Source organism: Apteryx mantelli, chromosome 3, assembly GCF_036417845.1.
Source record: "Apteryx mantelli isolate bAptMan1 chromosome 3, bAptMan1.hap1, whole genome shotgun sequence".
Classification (NCBI taxonomy): Eukaryota; Metazoa; Chordata; class Aves; order Apterygiformes; family Apterygidae; genus Apteryx; species Apteryx mantelli.
The window spans coordinates 45,242,943-45,259,763 of NC_089980.1; the positions used below are offsets into that span (position 1 = coordinate 45,242,943).

General features: G+C 41.2%; 1 protein-coding gene across 3 annotated transcripts in view; it reads right to left on the minus strand.

The window, feature by feature from the left end:
• Positions 1-1,670: 1,670 nt before the first annotated feature.
• The window catches only part of RASGRP3 (RAS guanyl releasing protein 3), a 34,048-nt gene continuing 18,897 nt past the window's right edge, over positions 1,671-16,821 (minus strand). The window contains exons 8-14 of one of the 3 annotated variants that reach the window (XM_067293264.1): positions 15,703-15,816; positions 12,694-12,809; positions 10,350-10,497; positions 6,754-6,790; positions 4,177-4,302; positions 2,981-3,345; positions 1,671-2,450 (exon numbers count right to left, since the gene is read on the minus strand). In XM_067293264.1, the coding sequence (XP_067149365.1) occupies positions 2,442-2,450; positions 2,981-3,345; positions 4,177-4,302; positions 6,754-6,790; positions 10,350-10,497; positions 12,694-12,809; positions 15,703-15,816 (915 nt within the window). In that variant the 3' untranslated portion in view covers positions 1,671-2,441. Of the gene's footprint in view, positions 2,451-2,980; positions 3,346-4,176; positions 4,303-6,753; positions 6,791-10,349; positions 10,498-12,693; positions 12,810-15,702; positions 15,820-16,821 lie in introns of all 3 variants that reach the window. The other 2 variants (XM_013943829.2, XM_067293265.1) reach the window with 2 other exon arrangements.

Consider the following 16,821-nt stretch of genomic DNA (forward strand, 5'->3'; position numbering starts at 1 on the left):
TGCTTGTCTGTGATGAGTCTATTCCTTCTAGGAGTGGAAAAAGGCTGTATATACACACAGTATCTTTCTTGAGCATTCCAGTGTGAACACTTACTGTCTGCAACACACACTCAGCACTCCCCTTCTTGAGATGCCTAAAGAAAGGGTTTCCAGCCAGACTGGATACTTGAGATTCTCACCTATAACGAGTCCTTTGCCTTGAAGACTGCAGTATCTTGCTTAGAATGATCAGCTGTGTGAGCATGCAGCCTACACTTGATCTACAACTTAACTATAGCTAATGTTAAGGTAAGACGAAAAATGACCAGAGATACCAGACTTCCAAAATGAAACCTCTAAAGTGGATTGGAACTTAAGCAGTCTAATTGCTAGCAGAAACGTCCTCCAGAAAGTGGGCGCTGCTCCTGTAGAAGATACCTTTCTTTTTGCTTAAATACGAGTCTAGCTCTTGATGAGAGTATACATGGAAAAATGTGTCCTTGAAAAGGCCTGCCTTTGAAAAACTTCAAGCAGGCAGCCTTCTAAACAACTTGGACAAGAAGTCTGTAAATATCTTGGGGGATAGGTAAGTGAGAAGATTATGTACTAGAAACATTCTTGACCAACAAAGAAATAAAGATGGACATTGTTTGTGGATCTGATACAAATAGGGAAGCAGGCACTTTTCAGAACAAGAGCTACAACTAATTTTTAAAAATCCATAAGAAATGGAGTGAGGTCTTCAGAGTAAACACTGGTTAAAGCTCTTACTTGATGTTAAGAATGAAGTTACACATGAACATTTCATTTAATGAGTGTTAAAAGGCTTATCTCAACAAATCCCTCAACAGTCTGGATAATAACCACGTTTCTCTATTCAGATTCTCTACCACATTTCCATTGTGTGCAAGCCATACACTGTAACAGTAGCTGTGCGGTCAGTGCATTGTGACCTGTCATCTGACCCAGCACAGGAAATAAAGACCAGATTTTTAACTAATGTCTGTTCTTTGCCCACACCAGTAAGAGGGAAGGATGCTTCTGGTCCTCATCCTGCTTGGAAATCAATGCTCCCTGCAGTATTTAATTCTCTGAGGTTAAAATAGTAAGAGCACCTTCTCTTCTTTCTCCCCAGATTTATTTTACAAGTTGGGTTGGAAAACAAAGGAAACCTGCAGAATCCAGCATGCAAAAATGAGCAGGCATCGTGTAGTTGACAGTGCAGTTTACAGTTGAGTAACGACAGAGGAATGCAACTGCCAGGTCGGTCAGTTCTGGTTAGGGAAGTCTATGAAAATAGTCCTTGATCTTAGCGGTTTGACCCCTGTTGTCAGGAGCAATAGCTTCTATTTTGTAGGAAATCTTATATCCAGGTTGCTTTAATTCAGAGCATGTGCTCCTCACACACATCATGTTTTGCCTCAGGGCTTTGGAGGGAAGAAGAATATGTGCATGCCAAATTAGAACGCACCTCTTGGGTTGGTGTTTTGTTCGGGGGGGGGGGGGGGCGGGGGTCTTTTTCCAAATGAGGGCTGTGCTCCTTAGGTAACTTAATGCTTCTGAGAAATCCCACCCAGACCTGCATTGCAAGCTATTACAGATTCAGGTATTAGATCTTACTCTAATATGGAGGTTACTCTTCAGTACGCTTAGTGTTGCATTTTAGTCTAAATGTGCAATTTGCTAACCAGAGAAGACCGTCAAGTAACACACACACACACCCCCTTAAACCTAAGATGTTTATTACATGCTAAATTTACCATAATCAGTGCTGGCAGAGAGGACTCCTCTCTGTTGCTGTATAACCAGACATATGCATGGTGGCTTGGCATTCCTTCAGTCTCGGACACGTGCTGCATGTTTGAAGGAGCCCCAGTCAGTGAACTGCTATCAATGTGCTGAACATCAATACGCTTACTGTAGCAATGTAAACATGGCCAAAGTTCAAAAACCCAGGTGTGCAAAGAATTTCAGTATAGAGGACTTTTTGAAAGGTTCTTGTTTGAGATTTAATCAACATAACACACCTACTTCTTTCCTTAAAAGATCATCGCAAGCCTCTGAAAAAGGAGTGTTGTTGTCAAATTAACTTAGATACTTGGCTTCTGTCCTCACCATTGTTGTCACTGGCAGACATACTGAAATGATGCAGTATATTTAGAGGAGGCCAAATATATCCTCATTGGCATGTAGAGGAAGTTTCCACAAAAGTTATACAAGAGAAAACACTGAGCGCAGAGATTTGTTCTGCTCTGTCCATGCAACGTTTAGCCAGATGGCTTATTTGTGTGAGAAAATAAATAGTGCACTTCAACACCTATCAGCTAAGAAAATAGGGCAATGGTTGAATTTATAAGAGGTACAGGAAAACATCCCATAGCCAAATGTGGTCTATATTAGTCCATCAACTCTTGCTGTATTGCAGTCGTCATCTTCCTTTTTCTCTGTTTCATGGTGCGCAATCAGCTATCCTGTAACCAAAAGAAAATAGGCACTTATATGCTAGCAAAAAACAGTCAATAAAAGTACAAGGCCTTGGAGGCATAATTTTTATGGCTGAGAGCAACAGAAATCTGACCAGTACCCTGCTCTAGCTTGGACTTGTATATTTATATTATGTATATTATAAAAAATGCTAGTTCTACCGAACCCAATATTGAGCCCTGAACTATGTACTGCAAGGGTGCAACAGGACAGAACTTGGTCAGATATCCGTCAGGCTATTTTAATGATTCTCAAAAAGAAAAGTGTCCAAATTTTAAAAGCACATACTGAGACCAAGAGCCAAAGTCCAATTTACAATATTAAAGTAAATAAAATTCACACTGCTGTGTACAAAATAGATACCTATGGATGATTTGGCATTTTTTTTGACTACTAACCTTGTGCAAGAAAAAAAACAGCAAATTTGAATGAAAAAGTGTCCTGAAATTCACAAAATAACTACATGAGACTTCAGACTTTAGCAGATTTTAAATGGTCCTGACATTTTGCTTCTCACCTCAGATTCTTGTCTTTCTGGGAGTGTTTCTATTCCATTGTGGTCCAATATGTGGTGTGAGGCCTCGGTTTCTATGTCTATATCAGTCTGTATGTTGGGCTTTTCATTCTCCCATTTTGCAAAGCCTTTGTTCTTCCCAGCTTTGCTGTGGAACTTGGACTTCATTTTGGGGAAAGTATGGGAACCTGAATCGCTCCAGCCTGGCTCATGCCACAGTGGTTCTGTCTGTGTCGCTTGGCTGGTGGTTGCCCTCTGCAGCCGCACTGAAATCTTCCGTGAAGAGCCAGTCACGAGAGTGATAGCTCTGCCATCAAGGTCCTGGTGTCCTGAGGCAACACTGGGAAATTCAAATACTTCATCTTGGACTGAAAGAGAGGGTGGAATTGTTTATTTTAAATATTCTACTTCAAGACCATTTCAAAAAATATGACTTAAGCCTGGTTCCAGATCCTGCTGGTTATTGGGAGTTCTGGTGGGGGAGAAAGAAGGAAGGGATTTAAATTCTTAGAATAGAAGTCTGCTATTCTGGAATATTTATGCAAGACTTTTAGTAGTTAAATTCTTTCAGGAGCAGGTCTTATATAGCATGGTATATTAACTGCAGGATGCTTTACAGAGGTGCTTTTTGCAGGTAGCACTAGGGCATATAGAAGAGGAGGCAGCAGTATCACTTTGCAGCAGAAAGCTCTGAAGTAGGTCGCTCTTTATTCCAGGTAACTCCTTACATAAAGCAGCATTATACATAAGCAATAGCTATATGCTGCCTAGAAGCTGATACTGGACTTGTGTGCACACATTTTCTTCTCCGTCCATCTGCATGCTGAGGGGCTAAGGCAGACCTAGAACTGTGCCCCTGTCTCCCCCAATCTTTGCACCTAAGTGGCCTACAAGGAGGAGAAGTACAATTTCCCTAATTACAATTTTATATTTCCCTTAATTATCATTTTATTTCAGCTAGGATTGGGACAACAGTGTAGAGGATAGGGAGCCTCAGGCAAGCGACCAAGGCTAGCGTTGCTAACTGTAGAAAGAGATGCAATTAGAGAACTCAAGAACACAAGCCACAGTGTATTAGGAAGTACATGGGCTGCTCTGGGGGTTGGCACAAAGGAAAAATTAAAAGTGGCAGTGAGGACAGTGGATGTTAAAGAGGATCCCAAAAATGGTATAAAATATAAACATAGGACTGTTCTCACCTGGAGGCAGAGATGGACTGCTAGGCAGAGAGCCATGGTTACTACCCACTGAGGTTCCTCTGGAAAATCTTCTGCATGCGAGCACAAGCAGGTCTCTGCATTGCTTATGACAGTTGGCACCACAATCTGTAAAGAAAGGAATTGTCAGGCCAGCAAAAGTGAAGCCACAGCTATTTGGTAATCCCTCAGGGCTGTTAACACACAGATATGAGCAGGGCCTTTGGTGGAACAAACACTTTGACAGAAGGTGTGAAGGGAGTTATGAAAATGGATCATTTCTATGGCAGCCATTAGCGCAAATCTGGTAGGAGGAGGAAGATGATGCTATCATCAGAAATTAGTCTAGAAGAATAGACCTAGAATTACTGGCATGGTCCTGTGTATAAGTCCATGCACAATATTTCTGCTCCGCTGCACCAGTCTCAAAGCAGGTTTTTGATTTGGCCCATCAGGGCCCATTATTGTAAACACACTTGGTTAAAAGACACTGCAGCTTCCATACTCCGAGCCTCTGGAAGGGCAACTGAAGGTTAATGTACACCACTGCAGGTTAAAACTAGGTGTGTCTACATGAGCTAAGTAGTTCAACAAGCAACATCACCACTGAGTTTAGCAGGACCTATATCGCCCACCTGGGTAAAACTTCCTGAGTTCCTGCACACCTAGACATCATTGTAAATACAATCATCGCTATGAGTTCCTGCACACATATACTAGGGTGGGCTTTGCATCATCACAAATACAATCATCACTAGGTACATTTATTTGAAGTGTGACTGCAATACCGACGTTGTATCTGTAAAATGGGGCCAATGGATGCCCTAAACAGAGGCTGTGTCCTCTGTGTCCCTTGGCCTTGTTTGAAAATTTCCATCTCACTTGCATTTCTTTTGCTCCTCCTTCACGCTAACATTTTGTTTTATAGAAAACATTGCATTTATAACTTTTTGCTAAAATTACAGTTCTGCTCAGGGAAGCAGTTCTAGCGTGATGGGGAAGAGTTCTGGGTTTTCCTAGCAAGGCTGTGCAATTTGTTCATTTGACTGGTACTGAAGTAAAGGTAACTACCTTCCCTGATGTGGTTTTTGTCTGCCCCAAAGATAACAAAAAAAAAAAAAATTAGAATAAAGATATTGCTTGGCAGTGGATAGCCTCTCTCATCACTTGTAGATCACACCATCTAGCTTTATCTCATTATCCACAGCACTAGGGTAAGCAGCAGACCTGAACAGATGACCTCCCCTGCTAGCACAACATCAGAGGTTCAAAATGGAAGATGACAGCTCTGTTCTCAGAGGAAGAAATCATCCATAACCAGTGCAACATCCTAGTGCTGCCTGCATACACAGCAGCTGGTACTCACAAAGGACAGACACTAATTATGCTTGTTGACCAGCTTAAGATCTGAGAGAGAGGCTCAGCTCTTTTACTCCCAAGCACCACTGCCCTTAATTTTGGCTCTGTGGAACCACTTTAGCTCCTTCTCCACCAGGCTGCTGTTACAAGCAATGATGCAGGACAGAGCTCAACTTTCAGATGTCATGTTGGGTTTACAGGGCCGCTGTGACAAATTTCTGCTTTTCTTCCTCTATCCTACCAGGAAAGGTGTAGACTACAACTAGCCCTTTTGCAGCTGCTTGGATGACAACAACTAGGAATAGCTGAATTACATACATTGGCTTAGCCATGGATGTTCCCGCCCACCCTTCTCCCAGGAAGAGATGCTCCTTCTTCACCTTTCTGGCACAGTTAAAGACTCCTGGGAAGTACTGCGAGACTGAAGGAGAAGCATTTGCATACAAATGACTGAAGCCCTGGAGTGAACACGCCTCTGTGAATAAATGCAATGCAACTAGCGTGGAAGTCCACAGTGCTTCTCAGAGCTGAGCTACTTGAGAAACAAATAGATCCAGAATTTTAAAGCCAATGGGAACCACTGCAGTGTCGCTTTTGATCTGACCTGCTTATACAGTACAAGTGCTGCCTAAGCAATTAATCTTTTCTTGAAAGCAATCAACTGAGAAGGCTATAAGAGTTTCAGGATTTTTTTTTTTTTTAAGTTGCACTTCTGCAGAAGACCTTGCAGTGAGATCCGCCAGGCAGTCAAGGAATTAAATATTTGTCTATTTCTTGCTCAGCCACTATCACATTGTAAGGCCAGCTAGCTAGCCTTCGCTACAGGCATGTGGACATGATAAAGAAAGACAGCATTGGCAGCACAGTTTTTTCCTGACTGCAGATCTCAGGAGATATGATATTTCAGGATATCTCTACTAATGTAAGGACATTTAGTCTTCTGAGATGCAAGTTCTTTGGTCAGACAAAGCAATGTCTCACAGAGTCAGCAGTTGTTTTGGATCTTTTGCTCACAGAGCACCTGGTGGGAATGTACAGGTTATGATGTCCCCTAATGCAGTGAGACTTCATGGGGCACCAGCAGTCACTGTTCACAGGCCATACCAAGTGTATAAGCAAAATTTGGCTGAACAGATGTCCTTTAGTAAAAAACATAGTTGACTTATTTGTGCTAAAGCCCACCACTCTATCTTGAAAATCCAATCCAAAATATTTATTTACCTTTGCATTTGTAGCCTTGTTTGATTATACCCCAGAGCTGCAAAGAAAGACAAAAAATTGTCAAGGAATCAGAAAAGAAAACCAGAAGGAAAACAAGGTCACAATGAGGAAGTACCAATGGCTACAAAAGCACAAACAGGATACAACTGCTCTTAACATCCTTCCTGTTAGGCATACCTCCCCACTCTAGTTGTGATAAGACTTGTGTGGCTTCCCCCTTATTTCTGTTACCTACAGTGGAACTGCCAGAGGAGGAGAGACACAGATGATACCTGCTTCCAGGAATGGGCAAAAAATTGCCATCGCATCAAACTTTCTGAGGCCAGCAGAGAGCATTCTGCTTCTAGGCTCAGTGTTATCGGGGGATATGAGGTTCTTGGTTCCCATGGTGGCCACCAGCACACCCACCTATGGCAAGCTGATGTGTCCTCCTGACTTTTTCCTCTAAAAAATGATTGAAGATTGAAACAGGCAAAGAACCATTAAATTCCATCTGTGCCTCCTCCCAGAAGCTGTCCTTGCTGACATATGTAACAACTGAACACTAGACTTCCAGGAGGCAGTGTGTGAGGTCCCACTTTTGGGAAGATTTTATTGCAACATTAGCAGGAAGTAGAAGAAGATATCCTAGCAAATTGTTATCGCTACACTTAGAGGCAGGTATAACTGCAACCACGGTATTATAGAAACTTGAAGTAATTTCAATCAGAGAGGGAGAAAGACAGGAGAGGGACAGTTTTGCTAGACCTAGTATTAAAGGAAAAAGATGGGGTGCTGCAGTGTTTCAGCAAGGACTTAAAATTTAAAAGCCACAGCAGCAGCTCCAAAGGGGAGCCAGCAGGAAGCAAAGAGGGGGAGTGTGGCAGAAAGCACTTTTATTGAGCCCAGATGCATTTAAAACATTAACGGGGAGGGTGAGCACATCCAGGCAGTCAAAACTACACATGGTTCCTCACTATAATTTAAGAACTCAGGCACAGTATGTTGGGTGTGAATTTGGTGATTAAAGAAGTATTCAAAAGGAAGAGCAAGGGAATATTCAGAAGACAAATGAAAGAGTAAAAGAAAACAGAAAAGAAAGATGGAGGAAAAAAATGCCATACACAGCAAAAAAGAATATGCAAGGGAAAATAGAGGCTTGGAGAGAGAGCAAAACAGATTAGACAAGGTAGAAGAAAGGTGAATAAAAGAACAGAAATGACAACAGTAGAAGACAGGTCCATATAAAGTCTGCTGCTTGCTCTTTTCCTGTTATTGCTGTATATACAAACAGTGAATTGCAATGGTCAGGCAGCAACACCGGGGGCTCTGGCACCTCTCAAGAGGAGCTGCAGAGCTGTCACTGCTCAGCTTTGAATAATTTTCCCAGCTCTCTTTGCCAGAATCACCTTAAGAGATTCTGATTCTTACTTCTGTCATTTAAGCTCTAAACTTTTTCCACTGAAGAGCATTTTCTCACCTGCTCAGCTCTATACCTTGCTCTTGCTCAAATTTGCACCCTTATCATGGTTACACACAGCAGAGAAAGTATAGCTCAAGTACTGTGTCATGAATTCTGACCTAAAGCTTTGAGCTCATCTGATTGATTGATACAGCTTTGCTGCAAACTAGCTTGAACCAGCTCCATAGTAAGAGCATCTGCACAAATTCAGATTACAAAGCTCAAAGGGATTGCTGGTCACCTACCCTGACACCCAGCACAACTCAAGCCATAGGAGGGAACTTTGACCAGCAATGGACATATCAATTTTGCACTGCCTAATGGCATTAGATTTTAGTTCGTATCATTTTAATAATAGATATCTTATTGGATCCTGATGACATTCCACTGTCATTTCCATTCATCCTGCTGCACTGTCAGTGCACGTCATTTTGACTGTGAATCATTGCATCAGTTTGAAATTAAGTTGCCACTCATGGATGAACAGCCCTGAAATTTAGAACAAGCACACAGCAAATTTTGTAGTTGGTTCATGTCCTATCAGCCCAGCTCATCCATGGAACAATGCCAATAAATTCAGTGAGTTCACAGGAAAAATGACCTTATTTCCACTTCCTGTACAACTCCTTACTCATTTTTATTCTTGCACTGGATGTAATCATGGAGATATGAGAAATTCAGCAATGGCCAATTAGCAAATAGATGCAGAAGAAAAATATCTAGCGGATATCAGTACGCTGTTCAGGTCCTGCTTTGCTATGGAAGCCTTCCAAAAATGAACTAAGTGTCACGAACGCAATGACGTCTTCCTGAGGCTGCAGGCAGCCTGAAACAATAGGCTCAGGCAAATTATCTCCATTACCCCATTAGTATGCTTGAACTATCAGCTCAAGAGCCCAAGAGCATGCTTCTGAATCAGAATTAACTATGTCACATCCCAGTTTTTTTGCAGTTTTAACGGAAATAGGTGAAATTCCTTCTTCTGAAAAAAATCATGGACTTAATTAACAGTTGCTCTAGAGGAGAAAATGCAGAGGAAGGAACACAAGAATCAGAACCATATAGATGTGCAGCAAAAGAAACAAGTAAAAGATGGAAAAATGGAAAAGGGTAGAAACAGTGCTGACCTGAAAGGAGGGCTGTTTTGCACAGAATAGTGCTGTTATTGTTGTTTTCATCCACCATCAAATATTACTTAGCAGCAGCAAAGGTCATATAATACAAGCTGATGATTTTGCCATTGATATGATTGTCAGATCTGCACTGGATAGCAGGGACTACATTCTGAATTTATACACTACATATGGGCCACAGATAACAGAACACAGGCCTCTTCCCTGAAGGAGACTGACAGTCCTGTTTATTGCTCTAGCTCTCCAAATGTGGACATTTGCTTCCAGCAGGGTGTGCACAGCAGGCTGTACTTCACACGTAAGTAAATTTTAAATCATAATAATGCCTCTTCCTTTACTATACCTGGTTTGAAGCGGGAAAGATGGAAGAGGTTTACAAGCAATACAAAAGTTTACAAAAACAGTGGTTTGCCAACTCTGCACAGAGCACTTTAATAAATGGCATCTTGTAATTTATGACTGAGAGAAAAAGCAAATAAAAAAATTAATTAAAAAAACTCTCATGTCACAGAACTGCTGGAAGCACTTTTGATTTTTTTGACTAAATTAGAAGATCTGTTAATTCAACAGAGAAAGGATTAAGGCTGTTATGGCCATTGCAGAGAATTATGACCATTGCTATGTTGCCATGTGCAATTTCCTGAGAAAGAATGCTTTTGCTTCATCTACATCCTCTGTTCCAGACACCCATTTTCCCTTGAGCTTGTTTACATGGGAAATCAAGCCAAATGAAAGAACTTAAGATAAATCAGGTAAGGCTATTCATACAATTTTAAATATCCTTTGGCTAACTCAATTTTAATTTTTTCCCTGCAAAAGGACGTCTTCCAAAATCAAGTATTCAGGAACCACAAAAACAAAACTGGATAGCACAGATTCAGCATGAGTACATGTTTTCTGCTTCTGAATGCAAGGAGGTATTTGGCCAGGCTGAAGAAACTGTGGAGCCAGTTCCACTCTGTCTACATTAAAGTATAAAAAAAACTGTGTGTGAGATATACTATTACTAAAAACATACTTACAAATCCTGCACAGTGCTCACAGAAAGTTGGTTTAAGATAGGTCATCTCCTGAAAGTTATGAATAAACCCTGGTCCCATTTTACACTGGAACTGTGATTTAGCCCTCAGAAAGTAAGCCATCATTTCTTCTTTGCTTATAAGACCATCTCTGTTAGGAAAAAAAGCCGAGTAAATCTGTCACTGCTCAAAACACTGAATACTTCAGGATTTTCCATTGTAGAAAGCATACAGCACACAAAACTGTTCTTTGAAAGACCACCAGGCCTCACTGTGGTGCCACTGAAAGCCAGCGAGAAAGCCTGAGCTTCCCAGAAACATCCCCAGTGCTGGCAGTAGCAAAGCACTTGTTACCCTTAAATAACAAGCTGCTGTCCAAATTTTATGAGTCCAAAACTCATTTCTTCAGGGTATCCAGGCACTCCTTCCTCTCTCCATAATAAAAGTTTCCTCTCTTTATCCTTACAAATAATAGGTCAGTCATATTTTTAAATACTCATAATAGTTTAGGCAAGTTTTCTTATATACACACATATGAATGCTGCTAGGGCTGCACACATCTGTACTCAGGTTTACAGAGCAGAGAGATTTTTCTGATACAACTATTCACCCAGCAGTAAGCAGGTTCAGCATATCCTTTAAGCTAAAGGAAATAGTCTCCATTGCAGACATGGAGAATATTTTAGTGCTGTAGTGAAAGGCAGCATTTAAAGCAAGGTCAGATCTTTTGATTTCATGGCCTACACTTGGCCAAACACCATCTCTGCTGGTAAGCCACTAATTCACTGGGTTTGCAAAGCCCTCAAAAGGGCTCCTCTGGCTGCAATCATCTGTTACACATTGAGGTCTGGAGGAGACTTTGAAGATGCTTTCAGTCATCGGCCTTACTGAATAGTGAGGCAGGTAAACGGACAGGGCAAGTGGGTGGGTCATAGCACAAGAGGCCATGAGATGCATGTGATGGACCTAGACAGGCCCTGTGTGGTAAGAAATTGGTTCTGAATGGCTCATCCTGGACATTGCAGTAGAAAAGATGACAGGAAACAAATCCCCACATAGTCGGAGGTTTCACTGCACCCAGTTAAACAAAACAAAAAAGCTCTCACAAGATATTTGACCAGGTGTTTTACTGGTCTTCCAAGTTGTGCTGATTGCTAGTTCTGGTAAAAACAAGCAGCCTTGGCTGGAGGCTTCCAGTTTACATCTGGCAACTGTCTGCACATGGGGCTCGCACAGAGCACTCGGAGAGAGTAATGAGTGGAGTATCTTCTGGGCAGCCTGGAAAATTAGAAATGGACGGACTGCCCAAAATATATCCTCCCAGAATAGCTGCTTGATGTCCTTTAAAGCATAACCTTACATCCCAGGTGAATACACCCAGTCTTTCATTGGGCATCTAGGGACTGTGTCTGTTTGAATTGATGAACAGCAACAGACTGCACAAACTTGCTGCAAACACCTCTAAACCAGTCAGTCTTTTAAAGTGCAGTCTTCTCAACAACTCTCAGAAAGCCCAAGGCAAACCAGGAGTGGAGCCCTGGAACATCCTGAAGTTACTAAACTGAAAAATTTGGTGATAATTTTCCTATGGTGTGAAATTAATCACTTCATGTGGTAAGATGGGGAAGAGCCATCTAGATAACAAACACCAGCTACAAGCGAAGCCAATGTTTTAGTGAAAGTCCTGCTCAGTCTTGGTGCATTGTCAACTGAAAACGTACACAGTGCAGCTGTGAATTCAAATCATTGCAAAATACTATTTGAGGGTTTCTCACTGCTAGGGACAGAGACACTTTCATTAAAATGGAATTTGAGACCAGTCCCAGCTGACCAGCATTAAGCATTCAACATCACAGATTTTTACTAGCACAATTCATGTGTTCAAATGTTCTTCTAGATCCACCAAAATAGGAATCCACAAGAAGACTGTACATGTTCACAGGCCTAACTGAGCATGTAAATGTCATATTACAATATACCGTCTCTACAGTATTTATATCTTCACTTTCTACTCACACAGTTCAAGTGATTACGTCCCTAGCTGATCATCGGACTTGATGACTGAAGAGATTCTGGATAACAAGAATTATCAAGCCCAGATATCTAGGAAATATATATACCTCCTAGAATATTTGTTACCCTCCATCTACTACATTCATGCATTTGCCCTGTCCCATACACAACTTATTTGTTTCATCAGTCTGATGCCTGGTCTGGGTACAGCGTCTCCATTGTAATTTGACAATACTCAGGGGGTTTCAACTCAGTCCTAGCAGGAATTCTTCATTATATGAATATTTAAATTAAGGGAAAAAAGGAAAAAGAAAAAAGAAATGACAAAACTTACTGGTCTTTGTCCAGCACACAGAAAGAGTCCAAAAAAGGGAAGTTGGCAGCTATACTTTCAAAGTCTTCCTGAGATATATAGCCATCATGGTCATGATCATAGTTCCTAAAGACAGACTGAAAAAACAGAAGGGAATGATTGTCCTAATAGCCAGCCTATACACTTCCCTGAACCTACACCAGCTCTAACTTAAATGTAATTATAAGGTTGAAATGTCCAGGATTATTAATCAGATGCTCTGCTTCATTGTTTCATTCTTTCAAATGTTACTTGGTACTTCAGCATGCATATTTATTGGATTGTAGGAGAAAACATGGCTAATTTTTAAAGAAAACTTGCCCTCAAGATTCACCTAGCAAAGGTCCACCACACCTCATCAGACATAGTTATCCTCCTTGCTTCTTTTTTCTTTTTGGGGGGGGAAATATCACTAAAATTCTTCCCCATGAGACATATTCCCTTTCTCTCATATTAAGTATGCTTTTTTGATACAAATACAAATAATACAAAATACAAAAAAACCCCAAAACAATAACAACCAAACAGCAGCGTTCCCATGACTATTTCAGATGTTTTTGGTTTCATTTTTCTTTTAGCTGGTCACCTCCCCTCTGCCACAGTACTGTTTCAATCTGATTTCTTTACTAATACTTTGACATCCAGATCACAAGCACTTTGTATCTAAAAACTACTCCCTCTTATCAACCCACACCTCAACATACCACTGTGTAAACACAGACATGGGATCAAATTTATAAGGTTGCCTAAAATAATGCAAGCCCTCCTTAGTTGCTAAGGAATTAGTATATTCTGTCTTATACTAATTGTAGAGATATGTAAGGGGCTTTAAAGCTACATGTGTTGCTGATGGAAAAACCCTGCATGTCAGAGTTGTCAACATGACCAGCTGAAAAATACATACTGAAGCACAAACTTTCTCATTAGATTAAAATTTGGTTTCTGAAGGCAAGAATTTCATATCCTGATTCCTTATTTTAATAAGAATGTGATGAAGCCAATTTCAAAGCTTGTCAAAGGACCTGTAACTGATGACTGACAGACCTCAAAAATACATTGTCAGGAAGGAATCAATACACAAGCCCAAACATTATTCAAAACTTCTACTAATAAAAACAATACTGCATAGCACAAGTCAAAGCAGCTAGTAAATGCTAAAAACTGGCAGAATGAGGACAGTTGTACAGAGTACCGAGGGTCTCTTGGTAAGCTGTATCCATAACAGCCCAAACCCATGCTTTAATTCTGCCAAACCCAAGATCGTATGTCCTGAACTAGGCCAGAATTGTGGAATGGGGGACTGCATGTCCCTCATCCAAAGAAACAAGAACAACTCCCCACCCACCACATTCTGGAAAAGAGTTAGGAATTGCAACAGACTTCTGATTTAAACAAGCTATCAGAAACATTTTTTGGATGTGGAGTGATTTTTATCAAAACATATGGCACTGACAAAACCAATACTGGAACAGCATGTACAGTTCTGGCATCCAACATTAAAAAAAAAATCAAATTAAAAAAAAACCAGAGCATGTGCAAAAAGTAAGCCACAAAATATATTTGAAGTCTGAGCAAGGGAACTGAAGGCTTATGTTTAAGTGACCTTAACAACATAACCCCAGTTAATGACTTATAACACAGAAGAGGTCAGAATCTAATAGTTCCTTCCAAACTTTATTAATTTGTAAAAAGCAGAAGCAAATCTTGCTTTATTGTCTGCAACACTTTCCTGTTTCCTCTGCATGCTGCTCACATCACTAACAGTCCCTTACATATCAACACAACAGAGTTCAGTCTCTCCAAAGGAACATAGAGTAGTGTTGGTTTTGTTTGTATTACCTAACATGTCCCCCTCCAGATTTAAGCTAGAAGATCACAGCTATAATTCTCAATGTCCTCATGCTGATTTTAAAAGTGATACCAAGACAGTGCTGTCTTTACTATGCATACTATGCTCCAGACAGTCAAATGACAGTGAGCCGAAAATCAGAAATGGGCCAAGAGACTGCCTTTTGGTATAGAAATAATTCAGTTAAAAATCCAAGCCATTTTGATTCAGCTCCACTTTAAAATTTAATCACCTAAGTCCAATTAGAGTCAGGCTGCAGTATTAATGTACCCCAGCAACCTGTCCCTTTCCTGCCAAGGTAAGCAGCCATTGACTCCACTGGGGGCAAGAGAAGGCTCTGAACAGAACAGCGAGGTCAGCTGGTGTCTGGCCAGCTGGGAGTTACCCCCAAGGCAGACACAGCACCTTGGACCTGGGCTAGGCTTCAGGCTAGATTTCCAAAGGAGTGGCATCATCTTGGAAAAGCACCTGCCAGCAGTGAATTTGCTTGTCAGCGTTTGTTGTCTCTCAGGTGGCTCATTAGAGAACAGGAATGTTATTTTAACCTTGGCACGCTAGATAATCAGTTCCTATTTAAAAAAAAAATAAAATCAATTTCTGGTATACTGTCCTGAGGAGCAGACTTGATCTGTGGCCTTTGGGCAACTTGGTGCTCAGGCACTAACACACAGATGCCAAGAAACCTGTCTTTTGCCAGCAGATCAGCACAGTGCACCACTTGGTAGAGGGGAGGGTTTTCAGACACCTTCTCTGAACCTAGAAACATATGAGTCCTTGCTTCTGAGTAATTTTGTTTCAAACTGCTTGTTACTAGACCTAAACTGGTTGGCTAGAGTTCTGAGAAGTTAACTTTGCCCTTTCATTTTATACTTGCAAATCAAACCTATTGAACAGCAGCCAGGTTTTAGATGGTCCTGAAAGTTGCTCCTTTGCATCTGGAAACCTGCTTACTAATCCCACCTCTGATTCTATGACTAAAATATAAATAATTTTGAAAGTATCAGTAGAAGCTCAAATTTGTTATCAGATATCTGAAATTTGTCCCAGTTCTAAAATCTCTTGAAAAGCTCAAATAAAATTATGATGATGAGAATATCAAAGCTATTGTTCTTTTTGACCATTATATTCTTCCAAATACTTACGTCCACCAACTTCCTTATGTGCTTGTTAATGACTGTAGGGTCAGGTTTTGGTACCACTCCAGATGCCCACTCCAGTGGCACTACTGGCTTGTTCGGGGTTGTCGGGGAGGTAGGCTGCTGAGGGATGAATCAGAACACAAATATTTTCAAATCTGAATTATAAAATTGTATTTGTTATAAGATGTACCACATGCCAGAGCTACAACCACAAACTACTGGCATCTTCATGCTGTAAAAATGGGCTTAGCAAAACATCGGGCAAGGTTTTAAAGGAGTGTTTGCTTCCGCTAACAGCTTCAGTCGCTCTCACTCAGGCATCTTGCAGCTATGTCGTCAGAGGCAGTGTTAAGTGAGGTCAGAAGCAAAGCAAAGGCAGACTTTTCTCACTGTCATCTCCAGAGGGTTTAGCACAAACTAGACTCAGAAGAGGAGGGACGGAAGGAGGGTCTCTGGACACAATGGGAATCAGAAATAGGAATCATGTAAGGTAAGCACAAAAACCTGATTTTTTTCTTCCCAGTGTAGTTCCCAGAGAAACTCACCATCATGAGACAACCAGCAGCAAGCTCCCTGCCCTGAGGACATGTGCCCAGGAGCTACACAAGGGATTGAGGAGGCCTGAGAGGTTAATGCCTCCTCTGGGTGCAGCACAAAGAAGTTGGCAGCATGCGAAAGCACGGCCAGGATTGTGCATAGGAATCCCACAGGTTTCCAGCCAAGATGTGCTACGACAACGTGGCAGGGAAAACACCAACACTGTAGCAGAACAAGACCTAAATCTTTCTGGGCAGGGACTGGAGCAAATTCACAATAGGCCAGGATGCACAGCTTAATCCATTCAGGCAGCCTGAGCAGAAAGGGGCTAACCTTTGACTTTCTCTCCAGAAAGGATCAGCCAGACTATTTTATTTTGAAAATATCTTGGCCCTGACTAAATGGTAGCTGACAGCTCACTCGATGCACAGAGCATGCAGCCTGACTCACTCCATGTGACTAAGATGCTTTGGGAAAAGTTCTGGCATGCTGCTAGACTTGTTCAAGTAGAAAATATAAGACAAACCTGAACACAGTTTCAGGTAAAGCTTCAAAAATCACCAGTCAGCATGAAAAATGCTGTAA